General features: G+C 45.5%; 1 protein-coding gene across 1 annotated transcript in view; it reads left to right on the top strand.

Annotated features, from left to right (window-relative positions):
* Positions 1-15528, top strand: part of ALX4 (ALX homeobox 4) — a 67251-nt gene extending 51723 nt beyond the window's left edge. Inside the window, exons 2-4 of the mRNA XM_074230511.1 lie at positions 207-517; positions 7037-7165; positions 8447-15528. Of these exons, the coding sequence (XP_074086612.1) occupies positions 207-517; positions 7037-7165; positions 8447-8773 (767 nt within the window). The 3' untranslated portion in view covers positions 8774-15528. The remainder of the gene's footprint in view (positions 1-206; positions 518-7036; positions 7166-8446) is intronic.
* The last annotated feature ends 267 nt before the right edge of the window (positions 15529-15795 follow it).

Below are 15795 nucleotides of genomic sequence, written 5' to 3'. Positions count from 1 at the left end.
TCTCTGAACCTCAGTTTCTCTACCCAAAAAGAGTACAAAACCATTGGGAGTCATTATTTCTTGTTTGTTTTGAGGAAAGCCAATTGTCAACTTCAAAGTCCTGGAGGAAAAACTTTATGTTATTATCATGATTGGCCTTTTGGCTAACTGATTAATGGTCCTATTTTTATTTTCTTCCTTTTCCACCTCTCTGCCTACTTCCTCAGCCAAAGACAGTTCCTTGGGAGAAACTGAGATAGCACCCAACTCTGACCCAGTGGGGATGGACAGCAACTACCTCGGTGTGAAGGAGTCTGGGGTGAAAGGCTCCCAGGACAGGACTGGCACAGACCTGCCAAGTCCCATGGAAAAGGCCGACTCAGAAAGTAACAAGGGAAAAAAGAGACGGAACCGTACCACCTTCACCAGCTACCAGCTGGAGGAGCTGGAGAAGGTCTTCCAGAAGACCCACTACCCAGATGTCTATGCCCGAGAGCAACTGGCCATGAGGACGGACCTCACCGAGGCTCGGGTGCAGGTCAGTCTGGTTGCAGGATTAGGGAGGGGTGCCTATGGGGCAGGGAAGATGGCTTTAGAGGCCCTCTCAGGTTCAGAATTCAAGCTGGGTTGGTCAGGAGGTCAATCAGTTATGCTTCGTATGGGCACTGTGAGGAAGAAGAGAAGATGATATGGTTCCTTGTCTTTGAGGGTTTCCCATTAAAAAAAAAACAAAGAATATGAATGTCATAGAAGGGAAGGGGACACCTGAACAAGAATTCCTCCAAAGAGTCAGCCATTCACTATTTAGAGAATTCCCAGGAAAAGTAATCCCCAGCTTCTGAGATGAAAAGTTCTAGTTCTTATGAGATTGCCCTTTTCACTGGGCCCAAAACTTCTCTGTGATCTCCCACCAGAAGAAGCAATCATTTTACAACTATGTACAGAGTCTGAAATCTTTTAAGAAGGCAAGGACATGTGTGTGGAATGTTTTAGAAATAGCATGGCATTGTGGGTACACCTGGATTCAACTCCTGTTCTTGATCAGTATCCTGCCCCACACAAATCTCTTGACTTTGAAGCCCCAGGCAACTCTCTGAGACCAGAGATTACGGAGAAGGTGCCAACCTGTCAGGGTAGGAGCTTCCTTTACCATGAATTCAACATGCCTTCTTCAGGTCTCTTCCATTGAAAAGGTACATTTTTGGAGGCAGGTAGGTGGCACAGTGGATAGGGCAACAGCCCTGGAGTCAGGAGGACCTGAGTTCAAATCCAGCCTCAGACACATAATGATTGCCTAGCTGTGTGACCTTGGGCAAGTCAATTAACCACACTGCCTCAAATAAATAAAAAGAAATTTAAAATATTACATTTTTAAAGTCTTGTTTATCTAAGGAGGGTATAGTCTTATCCCTGGAAAATGTACATATATTATTTTATTGCATTCATTCTTCACATTGATTCTATGAGTTAGGACCAAATTATTACCCCTGTTTGACAATTGAGAAAATCAAGGACCAGGGGAGAAGAAATGATTGCCCACAGTTACCCAGCTGATTGGTGCTTGAGTCCAAATCAGCTCTCCCAATCCAATGATCTTCCCATTACTCCTGATATCTTTAATCAACTACCTCTTTTTGCTGAATAAAAGCACACAGCTAAAGCCCCAACAATGAACATTTATGAAACTCCTACTGTATGCTCAATGCTGAGGGACATGTTTAGATTAAGATACAGCTTCTGCCCTTATTGCAATTCTTGTGGAGTAAGAGGCTAGGAGAGTGAAAACACAGCATAATATGAGGTCTGATAGAGAAGCTGGTTATCAACTGGAGGGGAATTAGGGAAGGTGGCATTGTGGGAGGTGGCATTCAATTGAGGATTTAAAGAATGGAAAAAGATTCACAGGTAAGGGGACTGAGCAATGTCACAAAGGCAATGCATGCTCAGGACAGACAATCATTGAATGTGGTTAGAGCATGGTGTGGGTGAGGGGAAGAATGTGGTGGATGGTCTTGAAGGTTAGGAAAAGAAATCTGAACTTGACTCATGAGATGGGCTTCTAGGGGAAGGGGAAACCAAAGTAAGATTCTAAAATGAAGAAGGAATGTGAATTTGTGGGAAAGAAGACTGAGGGATTACTAAGCAGAAGGAATAGCCCATATTGGTAACGAGGAGGCAATTGTCAACAATTCAAGAAGCTTCTATTAAGTATCTCATATGGGTTAGGTACTATCCTGGGACCCATAGACAAAAATGAAAACCATCCCTGCCCTCAGGAAGCTTAGATTCTAGTAATATTTTATTTATAACATGGTAGAGTGGTAGAGAGGAAAGCTCACTGGGCTAGATCTAAGACAGGAAACCTGGATCCCAAATCCAACTCTGCCACCAATGAAGGATGAAATGAGTCAATGCACAAATGAATGAATAAATGAATAGATCACTTACTGTATCCTGACTGCTCTGCCAAATAGTGGGGATACAAATTCATACAAATCATGGCAGGCCCCTGATGTCAAAGTGCATACATGCTAATGGAGGAGAGAGAGGAGAATCCAGGGAAATTATTCCTGGAGTGATTCAGGGGAATCGCTTTCATTTCATCACATTCATCACTTTCATCAATTTCATTTTTCATCAGCTTGAGCCTATCAGTATCTGTTTAAATGGGAACATATATTTATATGCATGCACAAAACACACATGGCACAAATGTGTGTCTATACATGCATGTCATTCATGTATGTTACATGTATAGCTAGATACATATGTGTAAATGCAGTTATCTATTGTGTCTATGCACATGTGCAAATGCATATATTGTATTATGCATGGAGGCATAAAACATACTTCTATTGCATTACACCTATATGTATTACGTGTGTGAATATATCACCTGCTGTGCATTGTGTGCACATTTAAACACATATATTATGTGTGTATTGAAAGCAAACATGTTATAAGCATGTGTGCAAATACACATGCTGTTTGGCCACATGTGTTGAAACAAACATGTACATGCATGCACCTTCCAAATTATGAGACAGGAAGTGGTTGCCCTTCTCTGCCTTGAGAGAAGGGACTATTGAAGGAGCAGATGACTTCCCCCTCATGTGAATCCTAGGGATTCTCCTGCTGAGGACCCTGGGTGCCTGGAGCCAAGCTGGGGAGGACAAAGATAGAGTAGGAGGACTGGCCTTTTCCTTGAAGGGAGCCTGGCATTTGGCTGGGCTCCAGGTGCTGGAGGGGCCTCTTTGGTGCCTGTCTAGGATTCCAATCTCCACAGCTGGTGTCTGAAGACAATAGGGCCTCCCCACCCCTGGCCCACCCCACCCTGGTCCCAGATGGGCTGTGGTTAGTATATGCTTTGCCAAGGCAGTTGGTTCCTTGCACGACTCAGCCCCCCCAGAGAGGTCTGTGTTGAGTGGGCCTGGGCTTGGGGCCGGGGTTCAGAGGCCTGGTGGTCCCGAAGCTCAGGATGTGAGAACTTCAGCAGCTTCAGACACTGCACAGATGAAGAGCAGACACTTAGCATTCATAAGGTCCTGGATTCTAGAAGAGAGACTTTGGGGAATCCATACGATTCCAAAGCCTGAGGACTTGGGAATATGACTTGGGGTGGGGTGGTCTGAAAGCTGGGGACTTGAGTTTCAGGGTGGTATGGAAGGAGGAATGGGAAGGCAGGAGGAGGAACTAGATCTGGAGGGTCTGAAAGTCCTGGGTTGGAAAACTTGGCCCATTCTAGAGCTAAGGAATGTAGACTCTAGTCAATCAATGAGGATTTATTAAGGGCTTACTGTGTGGTCAGGTACTCATTCCCTAGGAGAGATCCTCCCCACCCCTGGCCCGGGTGGAGCTAGAAGATGAGATTGGGTTTAGAACCATAGAAAGTTCAGAGTTCAAAAGAACCTTAGAACATAGTCTGAGCTGGGAGTGACCTTAGAACATAGAGATGAAAGCTTAGAACAGAAATCTAAGAGCCAGAGAGAAATTGAAGACATAGGACATGGAATGGAGGGGGGCTGGATGGGACCCCAGAACAGTTGCCCTGAGTCTTTGTTTCCCACGCCCAGTACACACACACACACACACACACACACAAACTCTCTCTCTCTCTCTCTCTCTCTCTCTCTCTCTCTCTCTCTCTCTCTCTCTCTCATCTACACCTGTTTTCTTCTTCTTGCACACTCATTTAGCATTGATGGAACTCCCTTGATGGGATCCTCTTCCCTTCCTTTATCTCCATTAACCTCATTTATCCTCCTGAACTAACATCCTTCTCCCTCCCACCCATACCTTTCTTGTGTTTTCCCTTTGCATTTTCTCCTCATCTTCTCACCTCATCTCCATAGCTTCTCTTGTCTCCTCTCTTTTCTCTCCTCTTCTTCCTTGTTCTTTTCATCTTCCTCCTCCTCCCTAGAAAAGCAGACATGCCCCTGCTACCTTCTGCCCCGCAAATCTGAACAACCCTCCTATCCCAAGACAGTTTCTGGGCTAACATCTCCCAATGTCAGGGAACCCCAGCCCCCCCCCGCCCAGCCCCCTCCCAGGTATTAGCCATTCCCAATTCTCTCCCATGAAGGATCTGAGACTCTAGCAAGTGGGAAGGGAAGCTTCAGAGGCAAACATTTTCCTCCTTGTCTTTCTAAAAGGAAAAGACCAACAGCAATATATCTTGATGCCTCTCATCCCCCTCCTCACATAGCCCCCCTTGCCTCCCCTCAGCTTCCCCCACATAAAACCCTGGGAGGCTGAGGCAGGAGGAGCGGAAAGACTGAGCTAAGCCTGCAGGAAATTAAAGATGAAATGAAAACAAGCTCTGGCTATTCACTCTCTCATCCTGCCCTCCATCCCCCATTCCAGACCACTGATAAAACAGGATCCAGTTTCATTGGGAGATGAAGCCTGGCTCTCTGCTCTGGGCCCTGAGGGGTGGGAAGCAGACTGGGAGATCAGCCTGGGATGTCCCTTGCCAGGAAGAGGCAGGAGACAGGACAGAATGGCATCACAACCCATCAGGCCCAACTTGGTGAGCAGAGTCAGGGGAAGCCCAAGGGAGAAGGAGCCATGGGAGACCATGATGGACATCTTCAAGAACTTGAAAGGGAGAGAATCAGATGTGTTCTATTTGATCCCAGGGGGCAAGGTTACAGACAATGGAAAAAAGACATAAATAGGCATATTTAGGTTAGATAAGGGGAGGGGAGCTTCCTAATACCTGGTAGAATGGGATAGCGTGGAAGGTACGAAATCCCCCCTTCCTGGAAGTCTTTAAACAATAGGTAGATGACCAATCATCAGACATTTTGCAATGGGGTATGGAGTAGGCTAGGTCACCCACCATTGAGGTCCCTTCCCACCCTAAGACTCTTGTGAATAAAGTTCTGTATGTCTGCCTTTCCCTAGCCAGCCAGGCAGCCTTGGAAACATTTCCTCACCTCACAGGGTTGGTGAAAGGATCAAGCAAGATGGGAGATAGAGGCTGCTTACTGGAATTCCCATTTTATAGATGAAGAAACTAAGGCTCAGGCAGATGATGTCTGTTGTGTCCAAATGGTCCGAATGCTACCTAATCATGAGCTCTGTTTCTCCTTTCCTTTACTATACTCCCCACCAAAACCCTTTTGCCCTTTTCCTCTATTTCATCCCTCCTCCCTCTGTTCTTTCCGGCAATGTCTCACCAATCCAAAGGAACCAGAAGTCATCTTTTTAATAATCTTCAGTTAGTTGGGAAAAGCCATTCCTGGCCTTGAAGCTGCCTCTTCCTCACTTTCTCCAGTCTAGCCCCTAGTTCCCTCCAATTCCAGGGCAGAATCAGTCACAGACTTTCAGGGTTGGCAGAGATCTCTGTCACCAGAGGACTCAGAGACTTAAGAACTCAATAGGACTTTAGAGGTCATCACATCCACCAACCTCCTTTCACTGAAGACCAAAGCCAAATCCAGAAGGAGGATATGACCTACCTGAATCACACCGAAAATAAGGAGCAGAGCACACATTTTATTTTTATTTTTCATATATATTTTTTGGTTTTTGCAAGGCATTGGGGTTAAGTGACTTGCCCAAGGTCACACAGTTAGGTAACTATTAAGATTTGGAGGCTGAATTTGAACTCAGGTCCTCCTGACTCCAGGGCCAGTGCTCTACCTACCTGTGCCACCTAGCTGCCCCCAGAGCATACATTTTATTTTTTTAGACTTTTTTTTTTGCAAGGCAAACGGGGTTAAGTGCCTTGCCCAAGGCCACACAGCTAGGTAATTATTAAGTGTCTGAGACCGGATTTGAACCCAGGTACTACTGACTCCAGGGCCGGTGCTTTATCCACTACACCACCTAGCCACCCCCAGAGCATCCATTTTAAAAGCAGGTTCTCTGACTCCACATCCAGAACACTTTCCACTACAACAAGCCGCTTCATTTAGAATAGACTCCACTTGAGTTATGAATCCCTTCTATAATATCATGAAACGAGCCTCCACTTGGAGGCTTCCAGTGAAGGAGAGCTCCCTCCCTCCCAAGGCAACACAACCTATTCTACTGTTGGATAGTCCTAACTGTTGGGCCATCCACTGAACATTTTTGTCCTTGTAACTTGTATCCATCGGTTTTTATTTTACTTGCCATCCCTGGTCAATGATGATGATGATGTCATCATCATCATCATCATCAACAACATGGTAGCATTCTATGTCGAAATTTGAAGGTTTGCAAAGCATTCAATCAATATTATTTCATTTCATCTTCACAACTCATTGGGCTTGATATTATTACCTTTTTAACAGGTGAGGAAATGGAATCTGAGTAAGGTTAAGTGATTTGTCCAGAGTCTCAGTCACCCAGAGTCATACTATTAAGTGTGTGTGGCAGAATTTGAACTCAGGTCTTTCTTCCTATTGTGCCATTCCATAAAACTGATCAAAACTAAACTGGAATGCTCTGAGATTCTCAAAAGGATTTAGGAATGATGATCCCAAAGGGATACTGGGTGGGGGCTCTCAGACCTTAATCCTAGGGACCCCATCTCTACCCCACTTCCCATGTATACTTCCATCCTCAGGTCTGGTTCCAGAACCGACGGGCGAAATGGAGGAAACGGGAGAGGTTTGGGCAAATACAGCAAGTTCGCACTCACTTCTCTACAGCCTATGAGCTGCCCCTACTTACCAGAGCTGAGAACTATGCCCAGGTGAGTGCTCTTCCTCAATCCCCTTCATTCTAAAATTGGGCATCAAGTATGGGAGAATGAGGACCAGGGGCTTGTCATCCTTTCTTCCCTGACCCCTCCTTTGCCATTCTTTGGAACAGAGAACACATAAGAGTTGCTCCTTTCATTGGGATAAATTCTTTGAGATCCTGCTACCAAGAGCATAGAGGAGAATGGTTTAGTGTGTTATTGGGGGAGGAAGTGGTTGGGATTGATAATCGGGCTCCTAGAAAGGTTATCCTCTTCCCAAAAGGGATGACATGCCAGGGAGCTGGATAACAGATGGCTAAATGTCTCCTTTCTGTGTATTGGGAGAACTAGGAGCCAGAGCCTGACTGGGCCCTAGGGAAGGAGAGATTAATCTCTACATTTTCCCTTCTTCTGACTTTGTCACCTTCTGGGACATGGAGAACAGCCTGCCTCCTGGCCATCTCACAGAGGAAGCCCCTCTTTCTGGCCTCCTCTCTGCCCTGGCCCCCTTTGAACCCCCCCACCCCCACCCAGCTGTAGTTGGCTGAAGTGAGGGCCTGGGCTGAGGCTAAGGGATAGTGGCCTTCCCACCCCCAGGAGGCCGCTTAGAGAACTTGGTTCCCAGGGAGGGGGGGCCCTGAAACCTGGGAGCCTCTGGGAAGCCTGGCCCCTCCAACCTGGCCTACATTTTCCAAAGCCCCCAGGCTTCCAACCCAGATGCCTGGCCTGCTTTCTTCAAAACTGGGAGGTCAGCAAAGTTTGACTTTGGTGCTTCCAAGTTCCCTGCTCTGGGCCCCTCACCCCTTGCTGGCCCCAATCTTTCTCTAGATGCCTCTCCTATATCCATTCCCTTCTCCTATTTTCAGAAGACATTGGCCTCAGCTTGTTGTCAGCTAATAAAATCTGAGTGACCTTAGAAACCCTTTCATTCAGCCTCTTTCCCAAAACAGAATCAGGTCCCTCAACAATATCCACAACAGCTATGTGAACACTAGGGATGCTGACCAATCCCTTTTTAGACCCTGGTTCTGTGACAGTGACTTTACACCCATAGTCTTCAAGATGCAAAGATCTCTCTCTCTCTCTCTCTCTCTCTCTCTCTCTCTCTCGCTCTCGCTCTCGCTCTCGCTCTCGCTCTCGCTCTCGCTCTCATTGTGGTATTTGGGGTCCAATGAAATGGGAAAGATGTCCAGGATCCCTCAAATGATACCATTCCAATCATTGTTTCTCAAAGATTTCCCATCCTGGTCCTGTAGGAGCCGGCTTATGATTTCCCTACTTGCTTCTTCCCAGATCCAGAATCCATCTTGGATTGGTAACAATGGAGCGGCTTCGCCTGTCCCAGCCTGCGTAGTCCCCTGTGATCCGGTGCCCACCTGCATGTCTCCTCATGCCCACCCCCCTGGTGCCAGTGCTGGTGTCTCTGACTTCCTGAGTGTCTCTGGGGCCAGCAGCCATGTGGGCCAGACACACATGGGCAGTCTGTTTGGGGCCACAGGCCTCAGCCCCGGCCTCAACGCTTATGAGCTCAACAGTGAACCTGACCGGAAGACCTCCAGCATCGCGGCCCTGCGGATGAAGGCCAAAGAGCACAGTGCGGCCATTTCTTGGGCCACATGACAGGGCCCCTCATGCTTTCCCCCTACCCCCTTCCCCTGCCTCGGGGCATTGGCCAAGCCCCTGGTCCCCAGGCCAGCTGCCTATTCGACTCTCCTCATTGTCCAAGGCCCTGGGAGCCAGGATAGGTTCAGGAAGTTGGGAGAGCACTTTCAGCTGCCCAAGGTCTGGGCTGATTGAGTCCTCATGGACTTCCTGATGGGCAAGGGAACAGGCTTGGCCTCTCCTCACTCTGAGGCTCTTGTCCCACCCACTCTGGGTAAAAAAAGGCAGTAGAAAAAGTCCTGTTTTCAAGTTCTGAAGCTTTTCATCCTTTGGAAATGGAGACTATCTCTCCCCATTCTGAGCCCCCAGTTCCTGCAACCAAATTCCCATCCAGACAGGAGTGGACACCATCCCTCCCCTCATTGTGATCCATTTTGTCCCACAGCATAAGTGCCTTTTCTAGTCTCCTAATGGAATGGTTACTTTGCACCAAGGAGACATTTCCCACCCACTCCTCCAGCTACCCCTTTCTCCCTGAAATAACACAAGAGCCTGCCTCTAAACCCAGAGTTACCTGTCTCTCTCTGCTGCTGTCACATTTGCCAAAGCCCAGATTGGGTACTTGACTGAAACGTCCTTAAACTGGATACCCAGTGGGAAGGAGGACCTTTATGAGTTTGGGGAGGCGGGGTGAGGAATCACAAGAAGAGCCAGCCTTAGGACTCATGGGATGTAAGTTGGGTCAGGGAGGACAGGGAGTTGTGGTGGAGACTGGGACAGAAGGATGGACAGACATTCAGAGAAGACAGTCTCCCATCTTCTCCCTTTTCAAGAGACTAAGAGCTAAGAATCAAAGGGGGATGAAAATGGGAAAAGAGGAAGACCAGATTCAGGATGGATGAAGAGGAAAGAGGGATCTCCTTCAGGACTGGACTCCTCATATCCCTGAATCCAAAAGGAAAGGACCTAAATAAGGAAGAGAAAGTTGTGTGTGCAAGATTCCCCAGAGCAGTGATGGGACTAGTACCAATGGTGCAAAACACAGGGATGGGAGGTAAGCCCTGGAGAAGAGCAATAGACAGGTAGAGGAAAACTGGACCCTCTTCATCCTCATTAGGCAACCTCTCCCAATTCTCAAGTTTAGGAGATAGGACAGAATGGAGCAGAGACTGGTTACCTCTGAACTCAGACTACTGAGGCAGCTGGGGCTAGACCTCCTAGAGATGCTAGAGACAGTAGTATCTCCAGTGGAGATAGACTAGGGCTTTTCAGTAGGAAACTAGAAGGAAGGCTTTACCCTCTCTTCCTACTGGTGGAGATACATTGGCATGGAACCTCCAAAGGTCATCTGGTCCCTCTTCAGCCTCTAGGCTGGGTTGCCCACCAATTATTTCAGATCAATTCCATGCTTTTTCCCCTTTTGACATTCTTCCAGCAACTTAGAATTTATTCTGCCAGGGTATCTAGCTCCAGTACTTCCCATCAAAGTAGAAATTCACACTCTCCTGACCCCAGATAGAATAGTTTTATCTTTATAACAACCTTTCCCATACTTGAAGACCTTGAATTCCTACTCAACCTTCTCTTCTTGAGTAGAAAGAACCCCCTAACCTTTTAGCTTTTCCTTAGAGCTTCCATACAAGGAATCAAATGTCTCTGGCTAAGGGGGTGGCTCCTTACTCTGTTCCCAACTTCTGTCCAATTCCACTTGCTCAGTGGCTGGATCCTGTTCAGTCTGATGCCAGAGACCCTTGGGAGCTAGACAGAATGACTGCATTATTCTGCAAATAGTTCGTTTTTCACCCAGGGGTTGGATATAGAGAAGATATAGACAGTCATCTCAAAACCTACCAGCCTACTTTTCCAGTTCCAGTCCCCACCAAGGTCTACAGCTCTAGCCTTGCTGACTAGAGTCTCTTCTGCCATGCTGGTTCCCCTAAATTGAATTAAAAACCCTTTCCCCTATGTTGGCAAGTCTGGAGCGGAATCCACACTGACTCTTCTCTCTGCATTTAATTCAAGTCAACAAACATTTATTATATAAGACAACTATAGGAAGAGTCCTCAGAGGCTGCCCATTCTAACTCACTCACTTTTACAGATGAGGAAACTGAGTCCCGAGGAGGTGAAAGTACTTTCTTTCACAAGTAGCAATTTTCAAGTTGGATTTGGACCCACTTCCTTAGTCTCCAGAGTCTTAGTCTCCAGAGTCAATATACTTAGCAAAAGTAAGGTTTAAAGAAGGGAGAGGTACCAGTGGAGGGTTAGCTCTCAAGGACTTGGTAAATATTGTTGTGATGTGAAAAAAAGAACAAGTGTATTATTACAATATTAAGGAGAGCGAGAGTTATGCAAAGGGGAAATTTGGGCAAAGTGATATTTGAGAAAGGAAACATCACTTTCATGAGCTGGGGGTGGGCAGAAAAGGTTCTCTGGAGGATTTAGGAAGAGAGAGACCTCAATAGATAGAGGTGAAGGTATGGAGACAGAAGAGGGCAGGACGACTAGGGGAATCAGGGAAGTGGTTTGCAATAAAGGTTCTCTTAGGAAAGCTGAGCCCCTCTCAATTTTTGGGATACTGCTCCCTTCCTCAATTGTAGACACTGGAATGTTGCTTCTCTCCATACCTTGTCTCCCTGGGTCTTCTCAGGTGAGGATCAAAAATGACTCTGAGGCAAAGGCAGTAATCATAGAGGAAGGCAATTCTGATTCCGATCTTACCCAAGGATCATATTCATTGAAAACCCCACAAATGGTGCTCACTAGACAGCTCCCTTAACTCCCCCCTTCCCCCAACCCAGGAGTTGTGGGACAGGTCCTCACATATAGGATCCTAGATTTAGATTTAGAAGGCACCTCAGAGTCCAATTCTCCACCCTATTTTGTGGATGAAGAAACTGAAGCTCATGGAAATTAAGTGACTTGGCCAAGGTCACATAGGTAATAAGAGATTAGAATTCAGGTCCTCTGATTCCAAACATAACATAAATTTTAATCCATACAAAACTCATCAGAACCCAAGTGAGAAGGGAGAGATTCTTCCTAATGCACCTATGAAGGGAATATGTGCCTGAGGATTTCTTATGAAAGGGGAATCTGAGGCACTGTGAAGTGAAAGATTCACCCAAGATTATTCCTAAAAGGAAATACTGAGATGAGATCTCTGCTCTTACCATTTATTGCCTAGTGATCCCATCCAGAGATGTCTGTGATGAATCCTCAAGAAACAAGTCAGAGAAGGAGGACTAAAGAAGGGAAGCAGGAATTGGCCCCTCAGTGGGGTGCAACCTCAGAGTTGATCTTTGTTGAGATGACAAAGGTCTCTTTGAATCTCTGGGATTAAGTGTTTTTGGATCTGATCTTTGAGCAATGACCTGTTCAAAGATCTTGGAATGATGCCACTTCTAGAAGTTCAAGTCATTGAAAGGGAGTAGCATCCTTTCAGCTCCTTCCTCCCATACTACTTTTGGATCAGAAAAGCATTGGTCACCTGGAAAGGAATAGAGCAACTTAAATTTTTTTTTTTATTTAAAGCAATGGGGTTAAGTGACTTGCCCAAAGTCACACACCTAGGTAAGCATTATGTGTTTTAGGTCCAATTTGAACTTAGGTCTTCCTGACTCCAGGACTGGTGCTCCATCCACTGCGCCACCTAGCTGCCCCTAGAGGAACTTTTAATAGGCTTTTGTTATCTCAGCAAGATCACAGGATTTAGATCTGGAAGGATAATAAGGAATTACTTGGTCCAATTATAGCCAAGGAAGTGGAGTTTTAGAGATGGGAAATGACTTGCCCAAGGAAACTCTACAAATACATAGTAGAGCTGGGATATGACTCAAAGTACTCTGCCTCCAAATAGGGGGAGGATGTTTCAAAGGGATATCAGAAATATTCCCAGAAGAAATAATCAGGGAAATTTCAACATCCAGAAACCCAAGTAGATTGATTCATCATTCTGGAAGAGACCCCCATAAACCAATTCTACCATCCTTTGCCAGGAGCCTAGAGTATATATCACTCCAAATAGGGGCCTTCTGATTCTTTCAAAGATCCTTGGGCTACAAGTTTCATCAACTCCTGCTGCAGCCTTTTGGAATCTGGAAACACTTTTATAAAACTTAATTGACAAGGAAAAGTCCATTCAGAGGAGCAGATGCCAATGGCTGTATGTTATAGCATTGAAATCTCTCCCTAAACCTTTTTCATTCTGCTCCCTAATTCTCTACTCCCTCCCTTCAGAACCTTCTCCCAGATCCCACTTCACAGGGCAGAGGAGAACAGGAAGTTAGAGGAGTCATCCCACATTTTGGGGTTCCTTTTCTTCTCTCTCTCAGTGGGGACTGGAAATAATTCTGATGAAGAGAATGTGAGTAGGACAATTTGTTTGGTAAATGTTTCATCAGGAGGTTGACCAGAAGCAAACTATTGACTTTAACTTAGCTTAGAATAGGGCCTGAAGAATAAGGAAAGAAGTTACAACTCAACCAAAATGCCCCCCCCCAGGAAGAAGGGACAGTGAAGTTGCCCTAGAACTAACCCCATCTCAATAACCAAATTTAAAAATGATGAGACTTGTTTCCATAGGGAATGAACTTTTGAGAGAGAATAAATTCTCCAAGGCTGGGGGGACATTTTAGACAGGGTTTTTGTTCAGGCCTGAGTTTACCTACAAAACCTGTAAGGTCCTTTCCAAATATGAGATACATAGATTCCTGTGTTTTCCTTCTGGCTGGGCTGCACAGGGCTTAAAACTAAAGAGCTGCTGTCATCTTTTTCTGGTCTGCCTGAGGGTAGGGATTGTAGAGTTCAGGTGAAAAGCAATAAGAAGGTAGATGAATGGGAAAAAGAACAAAACTGAGTCTCAGTGACCTCCCAGGGATAACTGCTTTTATTTTGACAAATGTCTGAGGCTGGAAGGAAATGTTCCCAAGTTTCCATGACCTTTGAGATTCAAGGAGTAGAGGTGTGGGAAGACCAGAGAAAAATAAATGGTGAAGCATGACCTTATCAATAATCTTCACACCTAATTTATACATGCCCTACCTCTCTATCCACTATGGCAGGGCAGTGTTTCTGCCAATGTACCAAGGCTGTTCAGTCCACCACTCCCACAAAAACATGGCCCAGAAATTAGGAGAAGGGGATTGAAAACCATCCCAGGATACAACTCTCTTCACTATTTGATTGTTTTCACACTCCACAGTCAGAGCAACCAAGTCTTCCCAGCTTGGGGATAATGGTTTGGAAAATGATACTCTGAAGAACCTCCTTGACCAGTCAGTTCAGATATTTCAAAAATAGATGAGCTAATCAATGGGGATATTCCCTCCATTGGACAGTATCCAACCCATCCATGTTGTCTCAATTTGTGTAATTTTTGTCCATCTCTTTCCTTGAATCCTCCATAGAGGGTCTATCAACTCCTTAGACACCATCTTTGATTTTCTTGAAATTTCATCAATGCCAATTTAGCACTCGGTCCATCTGTCCTTCACTCACACTATATGACCTTTTTCATGTCATCCTTGCTTCTGATGTTGTCTTTTCCATCACTTCCCACTGGTAAGTCATTGTTGGTAATGTGTTGCAGCCTCCCCAACAAATATCTTTCCAGTGCCTTTTGATCATAGTATTTGGAACTGAAAATGACCTCAGAGGTTATCTGGCCCAACTCCTTCATTTAAAAAATGAAAACACAGAAGTGACTAAACCAAGGTCGTTGGTAGCAAAGGGTTCAATCAAATCCCATTCTAAGGAGCTGGCTCTAGGTTCAGTATTCTTCCTGAAATTTGTCATGGATGATCAAAAGAAGTGGGGAAAAGTCCACAAAAAATCTCCTTTCTTCCTCTCTGCAATTCCCATTAATATCTACAACTCCTGATATAGGGTGTCTTGGGGAAGACAAGCATTTACAATGTACATCAAGGGCTCTGTTGGCTAAAGCATTTCCCCCACCCTACCCCCAACCCATTTTGATTCCCTCTCCCATCCCCTTCACGTACATATGTAGAACTAGGACTTTATACTACTGATTTTGAAGAACAGTTTTCAATGTCTAATAATATATCTGTTTGGGTGTGCAGTGGTTGAAAGAGCTGGAGAGAGAAGGAACACAAACCTCAACCAGTACTATCGTTCTCATTGTAAGATATTTTAACCTTGTATAAACGCAAACTTTTCTTTAGCTTAATGGCCTGGGGTGGAATATTAAATATATATTATATAATATTAAAATGTCTGTAAAATACATGGAAGAAGAGAAACAAGAAAAATACTAAAAAATAAAAACAAAACCCACCAAAAACACCCAAGGTTGACTCCATAAAGTTTTATTGCCTTATACCACCATGTACTACAAATTCATTGCTGCAAAATATTAAGGAAAAAAATGTTCTTGCCTTTGGTTTATTTCATTGAAAGTAAGTTATTTCACTTACATAATTTGGGGAGGTGGAATGCCTTGGGGAAGGGGCTTCAAGGTGTGTTCTGGGACAAAATGGAGAGTAGAAGCAGTTGGACTTGCCCAGAGTCTTCCATCACTGGACGCCGGCCCAAATGATTTGCTTGGTTGTTGTTGTTTGCAATAAACTTCTCCTCTCTCCTCCCAACTGGAATCCGTCTGTTTTGTTCCTAACTTGTGACATGTGAAATGTGATCGCAGGGGGCCTCGGAAATCTCACGTTAATTGAAGTCGGCAAAAAATACTAACAGTGCCCTTTTGAACTGCTGACACAGTACAGAATGGATTACCCAGGGCTAGATTAACAACAGGTGGCAGGGGACAGGCACCCCCCTTTACAAAGAGGTAGTTGAGGAGTTGTGGCATGGGCTCAGAAGTTTCCCTCCCCACCAGATATCCCAGAGGAGGGGCCTGGATGAACAGCCAGCAAGTCTGTGGGCCAGGGAAAATACTGAGCCTTCCATCTCTGCCCCAACCCCCACTATCCTCAGATCTTGGAAGAAGGCAAAGCAAGGACTCAGAGGGAGAAACTCAGGATGGTAAACCCGTGTCTTCCAAAGGCCTCCTTCAGCATCCTTGC

The sequence above is a fragment of the Macrotis lagotis genome, chromosome 3 (assembly GCF_037893015.1).
Source record: "Macrotis lagotis isolate mMagLag1 chromosome 3, bilby.v1.9.chrom.fasta, whole genome shotgun sequence".
NCBI classification, from domain to species: Eukaryota; Metazoa; Chordata; class Mammalia; order Peramelemorphia; family Peramelidae; genus Macrotis; species Macrotis lagotis.
This window is presented reverse-complemented; position numbering and strand designations above follow the sequence as displayed.